This window comes from Catharus ustulatus, chromosome 7, assembly GCF_009819885.2.
Source record: "Catharus ustulatus isolate bCatUst1 chromosome 7, bCatUst1.pri.v2, whole genome shotgun sequence".
In the NCBI taxonomy this organism is placed as follows: Eukaryota; Metazoa; Chordata; class Aves; order Passeriformes; family Turdidae; genus Catharus; species Catharus ustulatus.
Genome location: NC_046227.1, coordinates 19,345,804 through 19,370,201, shown reverse-complemented (window position 1 = coordinate 19,370,201; position 24,398 = coordinate 19,345,804). Strand labels below are relative to the sequence as shown.

Genomic DNA, 24,398 nt, shown 5'->3' with positions numbered 1-24,398 from the left:
CATCAGGCTGAAATGTTACCTCACAAGTGTAGCACTCAATAGTTCTGCATGTTACTGATTCCCTTGCTACTCTCTAAGCTGTATGTGAAGTCAGTTTGGAAGAGTATTGATGGAGGCTTTTATTTTTTGTAAATGTATTTTTTGTATGATGTCATTCAGCACTGGTCCACTGATGGCCTCCCTGCTTAGTAAGACAGTACTGGTTGCCTTGAGTTACATAATACATAGTAATTTGTAGCTTGAGTCCCTGGACACACAAAGAAGTCAATGGCTGGCAAGTTGTCCTAATTTGAAAGTTGTGAGAACACAGTGCAACCACTGTCAGCAATTTTAATACTTCTCTAACATTTGTTCTTTTATAAATCAATAGTGAACATCTTCCATGTATCTTCACCCCATCACACAGCTTGCCCAGCACTCACACTTCCAACGCAGACTCTGGGCAATCAAGCCTTGCTGCTACAGTGAGGTTTGCTGTGGGTTTATGCCTTCAGGTTTGCTTCTTGGAACATCTGTGTTAGGCATACTTGCACAAGCTGGCTCAAGCTGTAGTTCAGCAGCACAGGCTACCACTGTAGATCCAAAAAGCAGTAAAGGACACCTTCCTGAACTCTTCATCCTTGCCTTCCCATTTGCCTGCCAGACAGCTGCCTGTACAGCTGTTTTGTAGTGTAACCCACCGTACTCTCTGGGGTTAAAGGTTACCCTGCATGCAAATGTAGGGTCCTCATCCCTCAGATTTTCCTGTTGTGGGTCATAAGCTTGCCGGAGTTCTGTTTCTTGTGGTTGTGCAGAGTGTGTATGCAGCCAAGTAACAGAAGGGAAACCAGAGAAGTATGGGCCGTACTTGTACCCATGGTGAAAGCTGAAGTTTTGATGTGATGGAGGAGAGAAGCGGGGGAAGCAGCTTAATCCACCTGGCCCCTCCTGATGTGAGAGGGTGGGAGGACATTGTGTGGTGCAGCAGGGCATGCTATGCCATGTGGTCCTCTGAGTGGATCTTTTCCTCCTGCCTGCTCTAACATAAGGGCTAAGATTAACACAGGCTGAGTGAATGAATGCTTTTCTGCTGACCAGCTGCACCTGTGGCTCTGTTTATACCCTTTATTTAATTCTTCCTATCATTTTTTAATTTGGAATAGAAAAATTACTGAGTCTGGGTCTGCTCTCGTTGTTCTCCTATCCTGCTGCATTAAAAAGTTGAATCATCTGGAAAAGGGGAAGATAGAGGTAGACTTCTTGCAACTCCATAGTATGCTGCTCAAAAGGCTTCAGTTAGCTCAGGGCTCATATGAAGCAGACCCCAGCACTAGGCAAGGTTGGTAATTTCCCTCATGATTCCTCTCTCCTACTGTGTCTGCCATATCCACATGTGAATCTGGTTTGTGATCAACATTTTTTCTTTTTAAGTTTGGCCTCAGGACTTCTCACTGCCCAAACATGGTATTAGGGGGAAATTACAACATTGGTCGTGTCAGGAGTTGCCAGCCCTCTTTCCCTGCTATCCTGCTGGAGCAGACAGGCAAAGATAACCCTGCCATGTCCTCATAATATGCTCACTGTATTTTTAGACTTTAGTGCTTTAAGCACTTATGATTTTGCATCTTGTGGAACTCCCTCTTCCCTCAAATTGGATTACTTAAAACTCTGAATTCCCTGCCCTTACTGTCTTCTGTGACAGTTTTTTACACAATTAATAAATTTAAATTAACTCATGTGTTCGTCCTACAAAGACACCACCACTTAGCATTATCATTGTACATTAAGCAGGGTTATAATTAACTAGGTTTCCATTCTCTTGTGGGTATGTGCTCACCATTATCTTATCTTATGGAAATTAAATAATTCCTCCCTAAATTCTAGTTAATGTGAACACAAATCCCAGATTATAGTTACAATATAACAATTTAGGACAACTACAAGAATACTGAGAAGACTGCAGTAGCTACTGCTTTCTTGTGTTCTGTGCACCTTAAATTGTCTAGTTCTTCATTGTGGAAGAGACAAGCTGCTGTCTTCATTCAGCCTCAGCTTTAAATGAAGTTGGCAAACACCTGAGACAAGTGGCTTGAAACACTTAAGAGTTAAGTGTCAGTAAGATGTTATTTTATACACAACAACTGATGAATTTTTATACTGCAAATCCTTACTTCTTTCTTCTCCCTTGTATTAATGTTGTTACACAGTTTCATTTAATATTTGTATTTCATTTTATAGATACATGGACTATGCCTCTTCACAGAGACACAGAGTTAAGAGAATTAGCTTCCACTCTGTTTAGCATTTTTCACTTACATATAAGTAAGCATAAACCTACACTGTTTTCTGTGTAAGTTGTCTGCCAGTGGAAAGGGGCTTGCAGTGTCCTGCATGGATAGATGTAGTGGCAGCGTTCTCTGCGAGAACATGCACACGATGCTGATGGAGATGAGAAACTTTTTAGTTCATCAAAGGCTTTTTGGGACGATGCTGTGACAAAATTGACAAGATGAGGTTTGAATACGCTGCTAAAATGTTGCTTATCCTCCAGTCTTAATTATGATATCCCTGCAACTCCCACTTGGAAGTTGGAGAGAAGTTGATTTTGAGATGGAAGTACAGCATGTGAAGGCACAGCAGATCCTCCCTGGCAGACTGATCTCTACCTGTGTAATCAGAGGGTGAGTGGTTGCTGTGCACAAACTTGGTGTGTGCTGCATGGATCAAAGCACAGCCAGGCAGCTTCCTCAGGGAAATGGAGAAACCACACTGACACCTAGCCTACCTCCACGAAGATAATACTCTTAAGGGTTCAGCCTCTGCTTTAGAAGGCTAAAAAATACCCTGGGACACACATAATGCTACAGGAAAGTAACATTCAGTTTGGGAACAAAAGAAAACAGGTAATGCAAGTTGGTCTAAGAAGGTGGCTACCTGTCACAAAGGTGTCTTATGCATACAAATATGTTGGCTGTCATGGCTAGGACAACATTGCTAGGTGAAATTCAAATGCAGTCTGGAAGATTCAAGTTTTCATTCCTCTAGAACTGTAGAAGAGTGGGACAGTGAGCAGCTGTTTTATCTGAAAATAGGTGACTTGTGAGATCATTAGTGAAAATGGAAAGTAAAGGTTCCTGTTAGGAAGGCTTTTGAGTAGATTTCTCTCCAAGACTCATCAGCTGTTGGCATCGAACATCACTGAGGAGAAAACAGGTCTGCTGATCAGACCACAAGGGACAGTGCATGTGGTTTTTCTGTGTGTGCTTCCCATGAGCTTTCCAGTTAGTATCTCTTTGTAGAGCAGGATTTGGCAATGGTCATAAATCTCTGAGGTCTTATCAGGACTTTATTTTATGTAGCCCTCAAAGTACTCAGAGGAGAAGAGTTACATAACCATTAAACAGAAACTGCAACCTAGAATGAGTTACCAAAACACCTTTTCTATTATGCATATTTTCTTGCTTAATTATATAAACACACTTTATTATTTATAAACCTGCATCACTTCAAAATTTAGTACCATGTTTTCTTTCCTCTTTTCTGCACTACTAAATTTCGCTCTTAAGACTTGCAGAGCTGCATTTTGAGCATACAGATTTAGGACAGGACTGGTCTCAAGTGGCGCTGTAATACTAAATATTAAATAACTGATTCAAACTGCAACCAAGAGGAAAATCAGACGACAGTCAAGTCTTAATCCAGAAGATTGAAGAGGAGAGCAATGCAATGTTCTCAATTTATCATACCTGCTATTTTGCACATCTTAGTGAGTTGTGTGTAACTGCCTTTTTCCTCGTATAACATCTGTTTAACCACAGTGCAGGAACTAAATACCATTTGCATGGTCCACACTGACTCAGTAGCAATACCATGCCAAAAGAGGCAAGAAGATTTTACTTATTTATTTATTTATTTACCGATGTATTATTTTTAATTAACATTTGTTGTATCTACTTGCACCTGTCAAGCTTTTTGAAAGTGCAGCAAGTTATCTTTACAGAAATCTGGGGAGGCAGGAAATTGGAACAGAGGAGCTACTTCCATCAACCATACAGTCATACATTCAGCTTTGTATGAGATTAGGTACCAGGATTGAAGATAATAAAGATTTAGTGGAGTGTACTGTTTGAGCTGCTATTTATTGGATGGATTAGGAATTATTTTTCGGTGCTCCGTTTTATATTTTTACATGATTTATTGCTCAAAAAATAGTATATTTATGGGAATTTTTTGTAGGTTCAGGGGAGAAGGGTTGCTGTTTCTTGTGTTTAGTTTTAACTTAAAGTTGGAGTATAAGAGATCAGTAGACAATGTCGCAAATATTAAAAAGTTGATCCAGAATTTCAGAGTCCATTGTTTTTTAGGATCATCCTCTAAATATTTGTCTTTAGAGACAGTCATCTAGAAGGAATGTATACCTCTGGCTATGTCAGAAGCAATATTAATTGGATTAAGTCCACTTGAGTGAATCAGAAAGTTGAAGACTGTCATACTGTATTTGTGGGAGCAGAGAAAAGCGGTTTGAGGATAAAACATAAACTGCTTTAAGTCACAGTGAACATGTGTGGAACTTAACAATGCTTCTCATTTAAAAGAAATTAGCATTGAATACTGTTTAAACTCAGGCTGAGAGATGCTCCTTTGAGCACTTTCACAGTTTTCACAGACAAAGGAAACCATTGCAGCAAAAAGTAGTCCCAGATAATGATTCCATGGCCCAGCTACATGTTTGTGCTTACAAATGTCCGTTCAGACTTTGGGGATTAAAATGGAGAACAAGCTGTGTCATGGTAGTTCAAGCCTTCTCACCTCCAGAACCAAGACCTGCAACTGTGGAGTTCGCACGAGGCTCAGTTTGACTTTCAGCCCAAAGCCTGAGCCCAGAGGTCTGTCATCCACTGCCAGAAGTTGAGCAGTGGATGATGGAGAGCAGCAAATCTGACATTTTACTGAAGTGTATTTCCATTGAAAACTTCAGGCATCTGCGGTTTCTCTGCAAGTAGTTTTCAGAGATGGAGAGCCACTTTCTTCAATTGCAAGCAACGTGGTGAGCCTATAACTAGTTGCTAAATATGATGAGGTTTTTTTAATGTTAGCTGCATTGAAGTATGGCATTCTTATATTGCTGTTTGTGGCCCTGACTGTAGCAAACAAGTGGCAAACACATCTCTGTAAGTAACAGCTACAATTCTGGAAGCATAATGGCTTTTATGTTTTTAAGATTTTGCATTTGTTATGTTTGATGCTTTGTTGTCAGCAGCTGGATGGCTTTGGATCCTTGCTCACCATTGCTGAGCAGCAGACACTGGTTTGGCATCAGAGCCGTAAGCACTGTGCACTGCAAGGTGCATGCTGCAAAGTTCTGTAGGAGTGCCAGTGTTCACACCCTGGCCACTCAATCTTCCTGCAAAAAAACTGGAAAAAAGGGAAAATTGCAGGAGCAGAGAGGCCTTGTGCCTCTTCACCCTTGCCCTAGGGAGAAGTATCCGTTTTTCTTAGGAGAGCACTCATGCTGAGCTCACTCAGCTGGACAGCAGGTCTGTGGGGAGGATGGCGTCTTCCTGACAGAGCATGAACCCCACGTGGTGAGCATTGCAAAAAGTACGGACTAGGGGCGTGCTTTGCTTGAGCACTGCTTTGATCAATTTTTTTTAAAGTTAATGCTTATTTATTTATTATTTTTTAGTTAGCTGAAGTTTAATTTCACATTTCAGAGCAAAAATTCAGAGGAAAATTTGAAGGACAAAATTTCATTGTTGTTATGAAGGGAACCTGACAAGATATATGCATGAAATCAGTGAAGTGCTTGCTCAAGTGGACACTTAAATAGCTTTTGCTGAATTGAACATACTGTGGGATATATCAGGTTAGCTGGTGGAGGGTCTCCAACTTTTCCAGCTTTTTAGATGTTCTGTGTTGTGTTGAAACATCTTTAAAATTTCATTAGTAGCTCAAAGTTAAAAGGGTTGAGAGGTTGAGAAACTGACTGTGCTCTGGATTAGGAGGAGAACATTCAAATGTAGAACAAGAGCAGTCAGATCTGCTGCTGCACCTTTGTGGGACTCTACTGCATTCTTTTTAAGACCACATTAGAAAAGAATTTATTTTTCTCTTATGGAAGAGTAATTTTTTAGCTTGACTTTTTTGCTGCAGTGTGTCACATTCATGTTTGAAGCACTGTCCTGGTAGGTAGCAGCACAACCTGAAGAATTTGCCAGAAGGTCCATATGTAAACCATTTGATCTCCCTTATTCAGAGTTTGAGCAGACCAGGTGCAAGCCTGGTTCAGTTTGGAAGTCTTTTAGTGGAGGACCAAAGTGAACCTCATAAACCTTATTGCAAGCCAACAGATGAGGTCTTTCAGAACACTAGGCCTCGAATGCTTTCATCAAGGTTTGCTGGATTTAAACTAGCTTAAGTCTTTCAAGCAGGGCACTTTGTGTGTATACGGGTAATTCAAATTTGTCTCTATACAGCTGACCAAAGGAATGTTTGAAGTCTGAGAGACAGAGTAAATTCTCGCAAAACAGAGAAGCTTCAGTTGTTTTCATCTTTCAGTTAAGCATGAATTAATGTATCTTCACCTTATTGTCTCCTTTGTATGTTGTTAATAGGGCAGAGAATCTTTGCTTTATCTGGAAATTTTGTTTATTGGAGTTTGACTAAACCAGAAGTTTGTAAAATAGTTTTTGTGCTTGTTGTTCAGCAGGAATGAGCTTTTTTTTCTTTTTTTTTTTCTTTTTTTCTTTAAGAAGTTGGCACTTTGATCAGCTTGGGCTATCACTCAATTTTTAGCCTTGCTTCATCTTCTGGTGCTAAATCCAAGTCCACTTGTTTGGCGAATGAGGGAAGAAGAGCATATCATATCCTTGTGTGCATCTATCACCTTTGTATCTGTTGAACGGTTGAAGCACGTTGACTGTTTACATCAGGCCCAAACAATACCCAGTGGCTCTTGGCTCCAGAAACTCTCCTCCAGGGCAATCCATGGCTTTAGCAGTGTCTATCTATAGCAGTGTCAGTACTTTGGGTGGTGGGTGGAGAGTTAGATGGGGAGATCGATGTTTCTTAATTTGCCTCTTTTGGGAAAGGCTTTTTTTATTTTTTGAGGGGTGGTAGCTGCAAGAAGTTCTGCAATGGGAGTTTTCCAAATGTCCATACAGACTGGAAAAATCACTGATACCCACCAGCTGAAACTCAGCTATTAATTTATTTCAAATATATCAGACTGCCTTTGAACTCCTCTGTGAAATATTGCATCTCCCAACAGCAAGCTAGAAAAGCCCTTAAGCATGTTCTGACTTTTGCTTGGAGAAATGTGGAAGGTGATAAAACTTTTCAATGAATTTATCATAGCTGCTCACACTTAGGAGTGGAAGAAGAGCACTGGAAGTGCTTGTCAGTGAATAGGTTAGGCAGGTTTTCCTTCTAATATTTTTATTTTCAGTGATAGCCTTCAAACTTTCACTAGATGATATATGTAACCTTGAAATTAAATGGCAAGTTAACTGGCTGTAGGATTGGCCTAACAAGAAACTTTCCAACCAAATAAATCCTTCCTTCAAAATGCTATCCTTGCTGTTTCTTTCATGTGCATGATTTGAAGGTTTCTGCCAGCACAGCTAACATTTTGCCTCCAAGTACTCTATTTTCACAGTATCTTGAAAGTGCCAGCACGAAAATGGTGTGTCATGTTAGTACAGTGACCAAACACTTGAAGGGTTTGCTATTTCTGTCATATCAGTTTAATAATTTAATTTCTGCCATGCTACGGAGACTAAAGTGTAAAATAGAGTTTCTGTTCAGCTGAAGTATCACACTTCAAATCTCACTGGTGTTCTTACACTCTCCTCAAATTGTCAGAGGGTTACTTATGACACAACTGTCTTTCTAAATACTTGTAAAAGTAGCTTTGAAGGGAAAGATTTGGATTAACCTTGTTTTACATAGGAACATTTTCTGTTTTGTAACCATTCCAGTAATGTTTGAAAGCACTCCAGTGTCAATTAACTGGAAGCTAATTGTTTTGCCAGTGGAGAGAAAGTTGTAAGCACTGTAAAATATGTCATTGAAGATGATTCACGTTGCAGCATTGCTTCACACTAAGGTAGCTAAATCTCATCCTGCTATAAATGTTATGAGTATTACTTCTCTGGTGTTTATATTAAGCATGTGTGTGTAGTCAGTCCAACCCCTGGGGAAAAAAATATCCAACAGGAATTCCCCTAAGAATTTATACTGCACAACGTTATGATTTTATTTCCTTAGACTTTTAGTAGCTCTTTCATAAGTGATTTACTGTGTCTGTCTTCTTTTCTTGAAGACTGAGAAAGATAGAGGGAGGATGATTTTGTATTAAATCTCCTGGTGATTTCTCTTATTTTCCATGGCATCCTGTTCTTAGCTTCTAGTTTGCCTCTATCTGAAAAGAAAATCCAGAAGCTCAGCAATTTTTCTGAGTGCATTTGGGAAAATGTAGATAATTTTTACCAAGGGATGCATGGGAAGTGGATGTAAATTATGGATATATATCTGTATCCAGGGTATCTATCTGACGCAAATGCACTCCCCAAAACCAAGTGTGAAGTGCTGGAATCTGCCAAGTGAATTTCCAACTCATTGTGAATGATGCTTTTCTTTACTAAAGAGTCTTTTGGACATGCACTACTCCCAAGTCACCTGTTGAAGTCTTAGTAAAATTTATTATCTTTTTCCTGGTGTCTAATAAGTGATGAATTTTTCTGCAACAGATGGATAAATTGTCCTCTCTCCTCCACTGTCCCGCTAGTTTTCATTAAAATTTTAAAAACTTAATTATCCTTGAAAATGTGTGAGGATTTTTCCCTGAAATTAGCAAGTATTTTCAGAGGGCTAATGGGAGGCCAGGAAAAGCAGGCAAATGAGCATAATGCTTGATAACAGAAGTTGTAGAAAACAAGACCAAAATTTTGCTCAAGCTTCTGTTAATGTAACCAGGGTATGGTGGTTTGGTGGTGAAATAAGAAATCATGTGTTGAACTGTAAAATATGTAAACCTGGTATCCTAGAGTTAATCTCTTGTACCTTTTGCAGGTGGAGATTTACATTTTACCTTTATATATTTACCTATGGAGTACGGTTCCTGAAAAAGGTAGGCACTTGTATTATTATGCTTTCATAACATATCACAGACTTGAAGTCTTGTGCAGGTATAATATAAAGTCTATGTTCATGAGGAATGAAAATTAAAATTTAGTATTCATTCACAAAGTGCTTTGCTACTAATATTGGTAAGCAATATAAGTTCTTAGTAATATTTAGTGGGGTTTTAAAAGGAAAAAGGCATAGCAACACTAGTTCACTTGATTCCTTTTCGTTATAGGCATTAAGCTGGCAGTAAGGCTTACCAAAGTATTAATTTCTCCATCATCCTTGTTTAAATGCCTCTGACAGAAGTTACTTTTTACTAACAAACAAAAGGCATAAGTATTTTGGAAAAAAAAAAGCAAACCTCTTTTTGCCTATTCTATGTCTAATGTACTATGGAAGGAAGTTTCTGTGGAGTTTGCCATCAATGCTGTGTTTCAGGTGATTTAAAAAGAGAAGGGTATTGAAAGCTTCTAAGCACTCTGACACAGGTCTGTTAACCCTGCAATAGAGAATAATTCGGATTTGTGGTGCAAATGGTTTTTACACTAGTTCTCAAAACTTGTGTGCAAGACAGGCCATATTTCTGTAATTTTAGGAGATGAAATTAGGGGAATGTATGCACTCAGTGTGTTCACATAATCTTTGTTTTGGTCAAAAATTTGACACAAGGAAAGGTATCCTGAACATCTCTGGTGCTTTGTAAGTAAAAGCGGTTTTACGTATCTTTTTTTAAGATAAGTCTGTAGTTCTTGAAGCTGTCCCAGGTGCAAGGCAACTTGGTGTGAGCAGGAATAATGATGTGCCTGTGTAGGGAAGGCACATCAGAGCTGTTCTCAGCTATTTAGCTGTAGTCAGCCCCAGGGGAAGTGTGGGCCAGAGCAGTATGCAACCTCTGCCTCCTTGAACTCTTACACTTTATGTGTACTTCATCCATTAACATTCTGTATGATCACTTGATCCCATAGTACTGTGTGTTTCAGAACATGCCCTGCAGTGTGATGGCTAATGCACTGAGGGGATGAAATAGCTCATCATAATCAGGATTTGAAGTAATTTCTGATACTTTATGAGAAGACAGAATCACTGTAATTGTAGGCTGAGAGTTCAAGTTGTCCACCTTCTACCTCAAATATTATTTTCAAGAGCAGTTTTCATAATGACTGTTCTTCTGTGTGAAGAAATGGGTCAAGATACCAACTTTGAAAGAGAAGATGAAGCTTTCTTTGTTACTAGCTGCCAGCTCCAGTCTTCACTGTTTTCTAGAGCAGATTTAAATTATTTGTAACTGCAGAGTGAGTGGGTGGCCCACAAAATCATTTAATGTGAAGCATTCACCTTTCCATCTAATCCTCATTGCCCCCATTCTTAGTGAAATGGAAAATGCTAGATGTGACCATCCCATCTTAGTTTTCAGACTTCTGAATGAGATGTTTTGGCACTGCAGGACCAAAGCCAGCATTCACTACAGCATTCTTTGTGTCTTTATAAATCACTAATATTTGAAGCATAAAAGATAAGTAACCAATTGCATTTCCACTTTGATCATGTATATGCAAATTCTTCCCTTTCTGAATTAAGCTGAGATTTTTCAGCTCAACCATTTGTTTCATTTGCATGTCTACAAAACACTTCTTTGCAGAGCACCACACCACTAGTGACGTCAACAAGACATTAAGTTCCAGTGGCATTAAACTGACTGCTTTGCTTATCATTAACATAGGAATGAGGTGTTTTTGTTTCCCTCAGTAATATTTTTAGTTAAATAAATGGTGGCTTTGCTCATTAAGAGTTAATGGTCTGACTGTGCTCCAATTAAATGGGAAAAATATCATTATCTTTGGTAATGAAGAAACAGAACAAAGAGTTCAGGATTGGCTTGTTTCTTGCTTGCTCATCCTTGGTGCTGAGCAGTGCCTGTATAATGCTGTAAAATGAAAAATCTTGACAAGCATATGGAAGCAAAGCTTCCAGGTGACATATATAGACTTTTTACATTTAATTTCCTTCCTTTAATTGCCCATGAGAATTACAAACTCACAGAAGAGGATGAATTTTCTGTGAGTCTTTTGAAGTCTATACTGAGACTTGGAAACCTGAGGTTGCATGTAGGTATTCTACTGGGAAAATAATCGTCTGGCTGGATGAACAAATCTTGCTATTTTTCAAATTTAGTGTTGAAGAAAGGCAGATGATATGAGTATGCTGTGGCTATATTTAAAAAATGCTGGTTGCAACAAGCTTCTGTATGTATGCAGCTGATTGAGTGTCCTTCCTAATGAGTCATCCCCTACTGGAGAACTGAGAGCTGTCTACTGGTGGGTAGTCACAATTTCTAGTGGTACATATAGCTTGCAAAAGAACAGGGAAAGCCATGTTAAATTTGATTTCAAAAGCCTACTCAAGGGACCCTACAAATGGCAGGGTGGTATGAAGGGGAAAAAAAAAACAGACAGGTAGAGCTCCACTTCTACTGTTACAAAAGTTCCTCTTTCTTGAAACTGTGGGATGTTTCAAGAGAGGAAAATGAAGTGCTTATCCTCATGTGTGCACTAACCACTGAGCCAGTGAGTTTCTGTGTGGCAGAAGGAGATATTCTGTTAGTGGCCCACAGTTTCTGTGTGCACTTAGAGAGAAACTGGTTTCATGCTTTTCTGTGAGAATGTTGCATTCTGCTGCTCTGTTGAGTTGGCTTGTTCTTTGCCTCTTTTTGGGATAAAATAGCAGCAGTGAGTGGTACGTGCATGTTACAGCCCAGAGAGAGTAGTGTAGAATTTGTAAATGCCATTTCAGATTGCTTATACTCCAGAATTTTGGCACCTAAAGTCAGACCACATAATTTGAAATACAGAAAAAGGACTTGTCAATAAAGCGATGGCTTATTGTTGGCATGGTATCTGTGTTACAGCTTCCCTATTATTGAGATTGTTAACCTTAGATGAAGAAAATAATGATTGTTATGCATGACCACTTCATAAAATTAAACTGCTGTATTCAAAATGTCCAGTGCTCTAGACAGTTTTCAGTCTTTGTAGCAGTAGGACAGACTTCATTTCGGCATAAAAGTTCCTCAGCTGTTGGAAATATTTGTAGAACCCATTGCATGTTGCATCACTTGGAGCAGAAAAAAATGACCTGCATCAGAATAGTCAGTATTTAATTTATTGTTTCCATCTTCTCTTGCCCTATCTGCTGCATCTACTTTTTCATGAAATTAGTGCTGATGGATATTTTGTGAAACAGAACAATATAAGAAATACAGCATCTTGGAAAAATTCATACCACTGTTGGGATTGTGTCTGATCGTCTGACTCCTAGAATAAGACTCCTTAAAGCAAGCTATTTTTTTTCTGTTGTAACACTGAGATACCAAAGCATGAATTTGGAAAATATCTACCACCTTGGTTTAAATCAGAACTGACTCTAGAAAAAAACATCATGGCAAAAGCTGGGAAAGCAGGGGGTTTATTTCCAGAGCCCTTGGTGTCCCCTTCGTTCTTGAATCAGTTGAAGCAGGCCTTCTGCTGGGCACTTTTTCTGCTCTAGTCTGCATCTGTTGTGGTGTTTCCTTCCCACGTTCTTCCTGAAAGGTTGTTATATTATCTGTTACTAAAGCCTTGTAATTCCTTTTGTTCAGTGAGCTTATTTGCCCAGTGCTGGATAAATATTCTCATCTAAATGAAGAATGCCAGAGGCCACTGTGGAGCCCTTTTAACACAATGCTGATATTTGATATTTTACTGTGCTATTAACAGAGGGATAATGTGATACGTAGGCCACTAAGGGAGGAAATGAAGCCTGCCTTTGGCAGATTATGCTTGCTTTAAAAATGATTTGGATTCTCTGGAGGATTTTATTACCTCTTATTTTTTACTCGTAAAACCCATTGCTGAGTTTCTGTAAGTGCTGAAAATTTTTAAGCTAAAATAATTTTGGATGTTAAAATCAGGTTATAGTATTTTTCCTTTCCATGAAAACGGAGCTGAACATCAGGTGATAAAACAATTTCTAATTCACTGAGTGACCAAGAAAGAATAGCCATGCTCCGGAGTCACTTGAAGAATGCTATTGTGAGAAAGGGGAAATGCCATTACATTTTTAAATAAGCATCACAAGTGGAAAAGGTTTCCAGGAACACCGTAGTTAGATCCATCTCATGGAAAAGGAATTTGTTTCAGATATATGTTCAAAAGGGCATAAAAATTGTTGAGGGCATTTAGGAGAGATTAGTGTTTTGGATGCTTGAGATATAAATCATGAGTCATGCTGTGAGAAAGATCAAAGCTACTGTAGAAACTTAGTTTTAAATGACTGCAGCACCTCGGTGTGCATCAACAAGGAAAATGAATGCGTTTTGGACAATGAGGCTTTGTAAGAGAAAGCAAGTCACCATAGGAAGTAATTTACTGTATAAGCTTTTGGAAATTAAGATAATAACTGGATCAGGCAAAAGAGGACAAAGCTAAGCAAGCTGGCAGATTTTACTTGTGGCTGAAAGGAATCTGAAGGTTTTTGAAAGAAAAAAGCAAAAGGAGACTAACAATGGTATCCTAATTCAGTAATAGGACATGGATGGTAACAGGACTTTCAAGTGTAGACAGCAGGGGCAAATTTTAATAATCATGGGAAGGAAAAGCAATACACTAATTTAAAAAACACATCTAGAATTGAATTTCACTTTATCTGTTTTGAATCCAGCTGGGGGTATTTAATAACATCAGAGTAGTAAGTAAATGCTATGTAATCATCAATTTGGCGAGTTCAGCTGGTACTGAGCCATCCACAGCAATTCTTCTGCGGGTGCACTGCGCTGCCTTCCGGGCAGTGAAGGAGGGGCTGCCACACCTCATGTCCCCCTGTGGACTGGTTGCTAATTTTACCTTCAGTACAGGATTCGTTTTCTTGGCAGCCTGACTTTCTGAAAGACTGAAATTTTTCCAGGGTCATATCATAAAAATGGCAGATGTAGAAGAAATACTTCAGAAAGTGTTATATTTGGGCAATTTTTGTAATAAAAATAGTTCTAAGGTGGCTCATTCATACTTGTAGCAAAGTATTAGCTCAGCATTCTATTGCCATGAGCTTTTCATGTTTTTCTATTCAAGTTAATGTAGCGGTCCTGTTTTTCACAGGTAATGATGCATGAGCAAAGAGTACATGCTTGGGTATAAGAACAGGTTGCTACTAATGTAACTGGTGCTTTGCATTGCTCTTGTTCAGTTGAAATCACTATTTGAAGGAATGACTTGGAGGGGGATAGCTGTATTTTCAATTAAATTAGTAAAGCCTGTAGAACAATACGTATTTTTATGCCATAAGTGCTTCAAGTCATTAAGCTGCTTCATTTTATCTTTAAGTAGTAGAGGAAGAAATCCTGGCAATAAATAAATATATTATCAATGATCTTTTGGGTTTTTTCCTATTATGTTCCCTTCCAATGTTACCCTGTCACACGTTTCAGAGCTTTCTCACTTCTGCCTACTGATGCTCTTGACTACTGGCTATTGAAAAATGCTAGGTTAACATGAAAAAGTAGTGCTGTAAATTTGAATCTAACTGCTGTTATCTCACAGGTAACTTATGTGATTTCAGCAGGGTTTTTTGTCCTGTCCCCAGGAATTGTAGGCTCAAGAAGATGAGGAAGAGAAAATTCTTTCCTCTTGCCCAGTTACTTTAGGATTTTTGCTGAGGCACGAATTTACTGTTTATGGCTTTATACTAAAACTTAATACAAATTTGCAGTTTATTAAACAAAATCATATGCAATTTATGATAGTTCCCCTGTTCCCATCCCTACCAGTCAGTCTTATTGCTAGTTGTTTGAATAGATCAATTGCAGAGAACTGCTAGTTATGTCAGAATAGATCCACCAGCAGGTGACAAATGGAAACAACAAAAGACTTGTGCCTTTGCGCTTCCTTATCAGGAGGGGAAGGTGAAAAACAGAGGGAAAATGACTTTAATATTTTATGTATATTCTGATATTTTGGGAAATTGTTTTGGCTTTCTTTGTTTGCTTTACAGAAGGAAATGTTATTGTGGTCACTGACTCAGAACTGAGCAGGAAAAAATTCCTTGCAAACTGTGTTTTTATATTTAAATTAATTAACATTTGCCACTTCTGTTTTTCTGTTAATGGAAAATACAGTATGAAAGAGATTCTCTCACAGGGAATTTTTTCATTCAGTACTCAGTACTTATGCCATTATTACATGCACTAAGAAATGTGATTCTTGGGGTGCTCTATGCAGGGCCAGGAGTTGGACTTGACGATCCTGGTGTGTTCCTTCCAACTCAGCATATTCTGTGATTCTGTGATTCCAGATATTTCAGTTGTAATGACACCTGCAGCACCACAGGTGAATTGCCCTGATACAGTATACTTGCACCTCAAAAAATGCAGTGGTTGCAGGAGTGGAAGGGGGAGAAGATATTTCATCTGTCCTTACCCATTGTTGCTTAGGGTTCTGCCTTTTTTAACTGTGCTCCGTGACTGAAGTCCTTAGAAATGTGTTTCTGGCTAGCGACCACACACTACTGGGGCTTTTGGCCTGCCTGTTCCAGCAACCTGTCTGAAGGAGCTCTGCTCTCTCGATCATCAGGTGGGACTTGTTGGTGACTCTGTGCTGAGAAGAATCAGCTCCTTTTGCCATGGTTTTAGTGGCAGTACTTGAGAGTGGGAAGTTCACTAATGAAAGGTCTTCTTCACCACTTGCCCATGATGGCACCATGTGATTCAAATATATTCTTGCCTCTCTAGGGGTAAATATTGGCCCTGTGAACTAGACAAAACTGTATTTTCTATTAAAAATTATGCAGCTGCAGTAACTTTCTAATTTGCAGACTGTAGGGGATGATTTTGAGATCTTGCTACAATGTGCCTGTATGGAAGTAAATGCCACAATCTAAACATCTGGGTTTAGGCATGAAATTTTAACTTGGTGCTTACCTCAGTATGGAGTTGCTCTTATTATTAAAAATTGACTCTGTCTCCTTTTGTGGACTGCATGCATTGGTGGAATATGTTATATGTCAGTGAAGAAAGCCACAGTGAATCCTGTAAAGGAAAGCAGCTGCATAAGGATTTCCAAAACTCATCATCAGGAATACAATGGATCTGGTAAACACTTGCCATCAACACATGCTATTGGAAGGCAGGGGCTGGCAGAATCAGACATGTGCACTCTTCCGGCAGAGCAGTCACAGATAGGAACATAATTACAGAAAGTAGATATGTAATGATGAGTTTAATTATTAACCACTTTCCTTTGCCTTTGAGTAACCATAGTATCAGCGCACTGGAAACCCTGGAGCTTTGTTGAAGCTGCGTCCTGCAGGAAAATTAAGAGTAGTCTGAAATAGTGCTACTCTGCAATCATCAATAAGGGTTGAAGTGCCTTATTTTATTTTTTTTAATGATTTGCTCTTGGGATTTTTTCCTGGTCTCTTAAAGGTTTAATTTATGCAGGTCTCCCTCCTACCAAGATAAGGTTTTCCGAGTGTAAACTTCAGTACTTTCTCTTAACAAACGAATTCTGGATGTGCAGTTATATGTTGTATTTTTAAATAAAGTAAATCCAGAAATATCCTCTTAGATGCAAATGCTAGGCTAATTGATGTGTTTTGGCATCATGATCAAAAATAGAAGGCAGCTGTAAAACTAATGGGTGTTCAGCTGCTTTGCTTCATCAAAGGGTTATCAGGCGTCTGGAGTGCTCTGGTGAATGTGTCCACTACTTTTTGTGCACAATTCTTACAGTGTAGATTGAGGAACTACAAAATACATTGAATAGTGTTTCTGGGAACTTTAACCTAGCTCCTGTAATATTTATGTAAACCTCCAGCTGCTCTAAAATGTTGTAGCACCGCTGGCCACTCAGTTTGCTCATGACCAAGTCCTTGAAAATGTTGCCATTACACATGAAGACAAAAGTTTTTAGAAATTTGTTTACTACAAAGCGACTAGCAGAGCAAGTGTCAGAGGAAGAAGATACACAAAAGAGAACAAATATTTTGATGGCTGGGCTTGGTAAGGGGACTGGCAGCTGTCTGGGAAAGGAGGGGGAGGAGATGCTACAGTCACTGATTTCTCTGTCTGGAGTGTTTTCCAGTTCTGTTCAGTGCATTGTGTTAATCAATATTAGGACCTTTCCAGATTCTAATTATCAGTTCCTTTTGCCAGCTTCATTTTCCACATAAGCTATAAGCTGAAAGTAAGTTTCTATCAACACAAGACATAAGCTCCAGATCTCTGTAATTATATTTTTTAAGAGAAAAGTGGATGTGTGTGTGGAGTGTATCTTGCCTTTCCAAATATCATTTTATGTAAATACATAAAAACTTGGATTCATACTTTTTCTAAAGCCTTTTTTTTGGGCACGCATATATTTGCATTTGAATGTCAAGTGCATCTTCCAGTGATTGTTATTAATCTTGGCCTTTATAAGTTCTTCCATATTCTATGGTTTCCCATTAGCAGGAGTATAATTTTTAATTATGTTTGCAAGTCAACAGTGCAGATTGCTGAGAGGAAACACTGAGCACTCTTCATTGCAGAAGCATTTTTTCCCCTTAAACCTTTTTTCTGCAGACACAAAGAACTAAACTCTAGAGAAAAAACCAAAAAACAGTTCTGCAGGAACTTGAAACAGCTTGCTTAGTCACAATATATGAAAAAAGAACCTCAGGAGGTTCATTGACAATGTGTCATATTGTCTTCACTGCTGTAGTTAGCTGTGCCAAGAAATACCAATGACTGCTTGGATCTGTGAAGGATTTATGAAAATTCTATTCCTGGTGTGAGAAGCAACTGCATTCTAAACCAAATTAACATTCACTGGAAGGAAGAACATGCACAAATTGATGCAAAACAGTAGCCACGGATTTTGTTGTTTTGCTGAGTTCTCTTTGTTCCCAGCATGGTTTTGTCAGAACTCAGTGATTTTGTGGATGGAGGGAAGCATAGATAATTCTGATGTATAGGTGACTTACAGTGGTGCTTGCAATGTCAGTTTATTGCACGGCTCAGCCTGTGCTCTTGGCATTGTTGGGTGCTAAGGTTGTGCCCTGAGCCTGTCGTGCATGGCCAGTAGAGACTGGAAACTGCCTGATGTGTTTTTGAAGTCACTGCAACTTTAGTATGAGAAATTCTTAAGTCATAGCAAAACAAATACAACAGTAGCAAGGTATGTTGCTATATTCAGAGCAATTTTTCAGATGATAGTAGGAAAAAGCAGACATCTTTAGGAAATCAGAGTGTCTCCAAGACATCCTAAGTCTGGAGTCCTTGGAGGCCAGGCACACTTAGTGGAAGATAATAGAAATTTTGAAAAGCTGACTCAGAAAGTTGTTGCTTTACAGATTTTTTGAAAATCAAGAATAATGAGGAAAAGTTTCATTTTCTTTCTGCTGGAGAGAAAGAAGCTGCAAAATATTTATAATAGTGAAAAAAAAAAGGTCACTCTCTGTAACTTGTAAAATGGTGGCTTGTTTTACCACAATTAATATCAAGACTTTTTCTGTAGTTAAGAGGAAAAATAATGTATTTGTTTGTACATTACATGCAGAAACAAATATTTTCATAGATATATATACTCCTTAAGAGTGAAAGGCTACAGTAGTCCACAGTTATGCTGATCTTCATTGAGCCAAGTAAGAAGATGGGAAGGAAGCCCACATCATTGTGGAATTTGTGTCTAAGAGACTAACTTACTGAAAAATCTCTTGGGTCTGCCATACATGGATGGAGTAATTTCAATAGTAGAACATAGAGCCCCTGGCAGAGGAAAGTAAGGAAGGATGCTTTTTGTGTTATCTGGTAGTCTTAACTTTCTTTTTAATGTCAGCAGCCATCCAGCATACTATGCCAAGAGGATTAAGGTGTTGCAGGGAAAAAAAAGAGAAATTGAGCAATTCAATTCACCTCTAAGCAAGTGCTTATTCAGCCAAGTGATGTGCAAGAGGAATATTTATTAATACATTGAAAAAGAAAAAAAAAATGCTATAATCCCTAGCCATAATTGGGGAAAAATAAGCATTGTGATACTATTTAATTTAAGCAAGTAGAAATGCACAAAACCAAACCCAACCAACAAAACAAAACCTAACCCCAAAAAAAAAACCAACAAAAAAAACCCCCCTACTATCCAACACCCCAAAAAACCTGTTAATTGTCAATAATTGTCCTTCTGCTAATGTTATGAAAGGGGCTGTTGATTAAGAGGCTATCAGTTTCTGGATAATAAAAAATGTGTGAAAAGTGTTAAATGTTACTGTGTTGTACAGTGAACAGAAGGTTGGCAGTCTCCTCCTCTGCTGTTGCAGCTGCACTCTTGGGTAGATGAGGTGTAAAGCTCGGGATACACCAAGGGGTCTGCCCATGTGAGCAGGAGCTGCTGATCTGCCTATGCTGGGAGAAGGCAGCTGCTGATGAGGAAGAGTATGGCGGTGTCATGCACTGTACACGTGTATCAGGCAGTGAATGTTTGCTCCTGGGGTAACAGCAAATTGCACACAGCGTTTTTGGGGCTAAGTGAAAGCTAATGAAAAGGAAATCTTCTGGCCTTACTTTGTACCACTCGTTTCTGTGAACAGCAAGGACGTGCTGTAACTTGATGAATGTCGGTACAAGTGAGACATCTTTGACATCCTTGCCTATATCAGCCCCCAAAAAATGAGATCAGTAGAGCTTTGCTAGAAGTATGTATTATCTTGACTGTAATTAATAGTGCTAATTTCCGTCCCACTTAATATTGCTTGTAACTGTCAGAGACAAATGATACAGAATTGTATTCAAACATGATAACCAAGCCGGATAAAAATCTTGGCAGAGTAGTGAACATGTCCACAGTGAATGCTCTGGATTGTGCTGTTTTTGTTTTACAGGTTCAAAAGCTGTTTAATTTCAAAAGCAACTTAAAATCTTTTGTTTTTGGACTAAGGATATCTTATTTTGATCTGATGAAATGTGGGGATTCTGTCATGAGGTTCCTGGATTTTTATATGCTGGATTCTGGTAAAAACAGCATCTGTATTTCTTTATTGGATGGAAAAGTCAGAAGATTTTTCTTACTTATCTAAGAACTTTTGAAGAACCCCTTTGCGAGCTACACCATGCCCTCATGGTCATGACTAAATCAGGTGCATAAAAGCTCTTTATGATACTCATAAATGGGAATGGTTTTATTGTACTGGGTTTTCTTTCTCCCCTCCATTTACTATCAAAACTGACCTTTCACATACTAGATACTAGCAGCATTTTGAGCAAGACCTGGAGATTTTAATTTCTTAGTGCTTTCAGAAAACCAGGGGCCAATTGGATACTTTTCTCTAGAGGTAAGTGAATGAGGCAATGGATACAAAACAACTCAAGGCTTCTGGCTATGCAGGCGACATCGGAGATAATTTTGGAAGGGTTTTTTTGGGTTTTTTTTCCAAAATCCTCAGTCACTCCCTTGCCTCAAGAGAAGTTTTATTTATGAAGGAATTCTTTAAAACTACTCTATTTAATCACAGAGTTGGAGAGAGATTTGATGAAGTTTTTAACAGATATTCCAGTAAGGGAATTATGGTGATTTCTTCCTTAATACTGTAAACCTCAACAGATTGAACAGCTGTTTATGTCCTCTGTCACTGTTATTGCATTCATTTGGCACTGCACCTAAGTGTGGTAAAACTTCAGTTTCCATCTGAACTCGTTTATGTTCTGTAAGGCAGGGTGTCAGCATTGTAGGGCTGCTGCTCTGTGCCTGGGATAATTGGTACTGAAATTTATAGTATTCTGTTTCCAGCTTAAGGGGGAGGGGGCTTTTTGTTATCAGGATCTTTGCATTTCCTCTCTTCTCCAATCCCTGCATGTCCCTCCCTTCTCAGACATTATATACTAAGAATAATAAGTAAAATGAAAACTGGGTATTCAGCAGGCAGCAAAAACAGAAGCATGCTTTTATGTTCATCAAAAAAGGATCTGTTGTGGAGCCAAGTCACTGACCTTTCCTTCTTATCCATCATGGAACTTTCAGGCAGAGCTGTGCTGTATTTCATGGTGAACTTGCCTGCTGTGAGGAAGATAGCAGACATGTCCTATGATTACACACAAGACTCACTTGAGCCCTGGAATGTCTGTCTTAGGTCCCTTGTGATTAATCCACCTTTCACTGAAGGGTCTAGGTCTCACACTGCAGATTCCGTGAGCTTTTTAAGATTGTTGCTTCCTGCTGAAGCTTCTACAGAGTATTCCACAGTTGTGAGGTTCATGGAGGACTAAACAAGATGCTTCTTGGTCCAACTCTAACCGTGGTTTACATGCAGGTGTTGAGTGCAGTCTAGGGCTCACTGTGGAGTTCAGAGAGGAAGGTTGTGCTTAAGCCAAGCTCTTCCTCTACCTCTTCCCTATAACCCTGCAGGAGAAGCATAACCATAGTGCCCTGCTGCTAAAGCTGTTATGAGCAACTCAGAGATGCCAAGGCAAATCAAGGGGAGGAGAGTCTGGGGAGGAAAGAAGGTTAAGAAGGTGGTGTAGGAGCCCTGCTATTTTAAGCGCTCTTGCCCGCAGAGGATCCATTAGGTTTCCAAAAGCATTTTGTCTGAGATGGCAGCATGGCTTTCTGAGCCTTATGTGGCTCAGAAGGGGCATATGTTTTGCTGTATTGGTCTTTGAGGCTTAATGCATGCATTACATTTGTCAGCTGTGATACCCTTCAGGGCTTTGTGGTTATAGGTTCATCAAGTAAGGCCTATTTTATTTGGCAATCAGCATTTTAATTGTATATAAACCTCTGTATCTGCAGTTCCTGCAGCAAGCATCTCTATGAAGAAGCCTTAAGATGTCATAATATTTGAAAGAGAAAAATATGCATTTTTTGCTAGAACATGTAATTTAGGCAGCAAAATAATTGGATAGGAAGCATCTCTTATCTTTAGTTGAATATGATAGACAGTTACAGCTTTTCAAACCTGGCTAAAACTATGAATTATCCTAGAATATTTGTGTGGATCTAATTTAGGCAGCTGTCAGGGAGTAATATTTTAGATTATTTATATTGTCTTGCAGAGGTGCTGTGGCTGTTTCTAAAGACTTTTTTTAAAAATTGCATTAAATGAGGGGAACATGTATAGCACAGTAAATATTGTGGAGATGTTTGAACCAATTAATTGGTTCCATGAAGAAGTTACTTCTAATGGAGGGAAGGATAAGTTAGTGCTGTAATTGTTCTTACAGCATCCTTGAGAGAGACATACCAGAAACTCTAGGAGATTTGTTACTTCAAATGTTGGTGTACCTTTCAGGTTACTGTAGGAATTATTGTTTACATTACTGGAGCACTGAGGATATTGATGTGAAAATTTTATTTCTTCTTCTTTTTCATTAAAGGGCATATTCAAAAATCATTTCTGCCTAGTCTGATTCTCAGCCTGGGGCTTTAACATTCTGCCTAGTGTCTGTTTTCTTCCTTTGACACTCACCCATTGTATTTTGGATGTGTTTGGTATGATGGTTTGCCTGAGCTGAGCTGCTCCACCTGATGGTGGAAACAAGAACATGCCTTCTCTCAGGCAGTGAGGATTTATTTGAAAAACTGATCTAGGGTAAGCATTTAGTGCTGTAAGTGTATGCTGTGCGCTGCCTTTTGCAAATTCTAAGTTGTTCTTATATTTTTTCCTTCATTAGTATTAAATATATACACTTAACATAGCACAAAGTGGTGTGTACAGACCTTCGTTTTGCTTTTTCTTTCTTTCAGACACCCTGGCTCTGGAATACCAGGCAGTGCTGGAGTGGGTATCCGTATCAGGTAAAAGTTGCAGTGCTGTCTAAAAACAACCACGACACTTCTGCAGCGCTCTGTTTTTATTATGGTGGAGCTTCGTGCCAGTATGTTTGTGTGTATGGGCTACTCAGCATTTTAGAACATTGCTAGATTCTTCTCATCTTGCTTGAGTTCAAGATGGGAAAGATGAACATAACTGAATTCCACATATTAAATTCCAAAAGCTCCAGAGAAGAGTTTGCAGTTTAAGAAATTTAATCTATCTAGGGTTTCTTTTTTTTCCCCTAAAGAGCAGAGGAGGGGTGAAAAAAACAATTGACTAACTGGAAGGTGTAAAGAAGAGTATCGTCTGAAAGACACATAAATCCTTGTGACAGCTCTTAACAGAGACTGAACAGAACTGTGTTTGGATGCTTTGGTTCTTGACAGTTGTGTCTCTGTTGGAAATAGTTCAAGTGGAGACAGTTCAGCAGAAATACTGATCCAAGAAAGGTTGAGGGCATTTGGTCATGTAGCCTCAGAAGAAATTAAGACTTAAATTTCACCCAGAGACTGGAGGGCGAAGTGAACATTAGGGAAGCAGCAGCAGAGTGGGGGAAGTGCTGAAATTTAATCTGTCTGAAACTTCAGGTACACCTGTTTCTTAGATTGATACAGCTACAGTCACTGGTCCCTCTCAGCCCCATTTCCTACTTTTTAGCAATGCAAAAAAAGGTTGCAATAAGAGGTTGACTGAAAACAGAAGACCATGAAACTTAGTGATTGAAGAAAATACGTTTACCAGACTTCGCAGAAGATCAAGGTCATTTAGAAAGTTGGTTTTGACTTTTAGAGTACGGGAGCTAAAATGACTATATCTAATATCATTCTAGTAGTGGTGTGGGTCCAACATAAAGCAAACTGTCAAATTGGAATCATTATGAAAATCATTGTCTCGAAGATAAAAATGTCTACTGGCTTCTAATCAGGGCTAAGTACTGGGTTTTCAATTTGTTCTGTTGGTTTTTTCCATAACTATATGAAGTTTCTAATATTTTTTGTTTACTACGACTCCTTTGTAAATTACTCAGCAATGCACTGCAGAAATCCAGCTGGACTTTACTGTGGATACAGTCAAATGGATCATTTAGATGGCAACACAGCCATAAGCACAGGTTATCCTATTGAGGTTAAGTCTGTGGAGAATTGGAACCATACATTTGAACTAAGTTAAACGCACTATTAATGCAAACCTGTTGCCTTTAGAGGCTGACCTGGAACAGAGGCTAGGCAGTGTTAAAGGAATAAAGCAGGTATTTATTAAAAGGATACACCTTGGGATGTACAAGAGCCTAGCCATGACTCTACCCAAGATGGACCGAAGATGGATCCTGGTCACAAATTTTCACACTTTTATATTTTGGTCCATGCACACGTTGGAGTCAGTTGTCCAATTACAGCTTCAGGTTATGAGGTCCCATCCTCCTGGCTCACTCCCCTCAACTCACCATTGTTTATGCTGTTTGGGCCCGAGGCTGCAATGGT

The 24,398-nt window shown here is 39.0% G+C and overlaps 1 protein-coding gene across 1 annotated transcript in view; it reads left to right on the top strand.

Annotated features, from left to right (window-relative positions):
• Positions 1 to 24,398, top strand: part of CERS6 (ceramide synthase 6) — a 97,375-nt gene that overhangs the window by 42,436 nt on the left and 30,541 nt on the right. The window contains exons 4-5 of the mRNA XM_033065038.2: positions 9,052 to 9,109; positions 22,848 to 22,898. Of these exons, the coding sequence (XP_032920929.1) occupies positions 9,052 to 9,109; positions 22,848 to 22,898 (109 nt within the window). The remainder of the gene's footprint in view (positions 1 to 9,051; positions 9,110 to 22,847; positions 22,899 to 24,398) is intronic.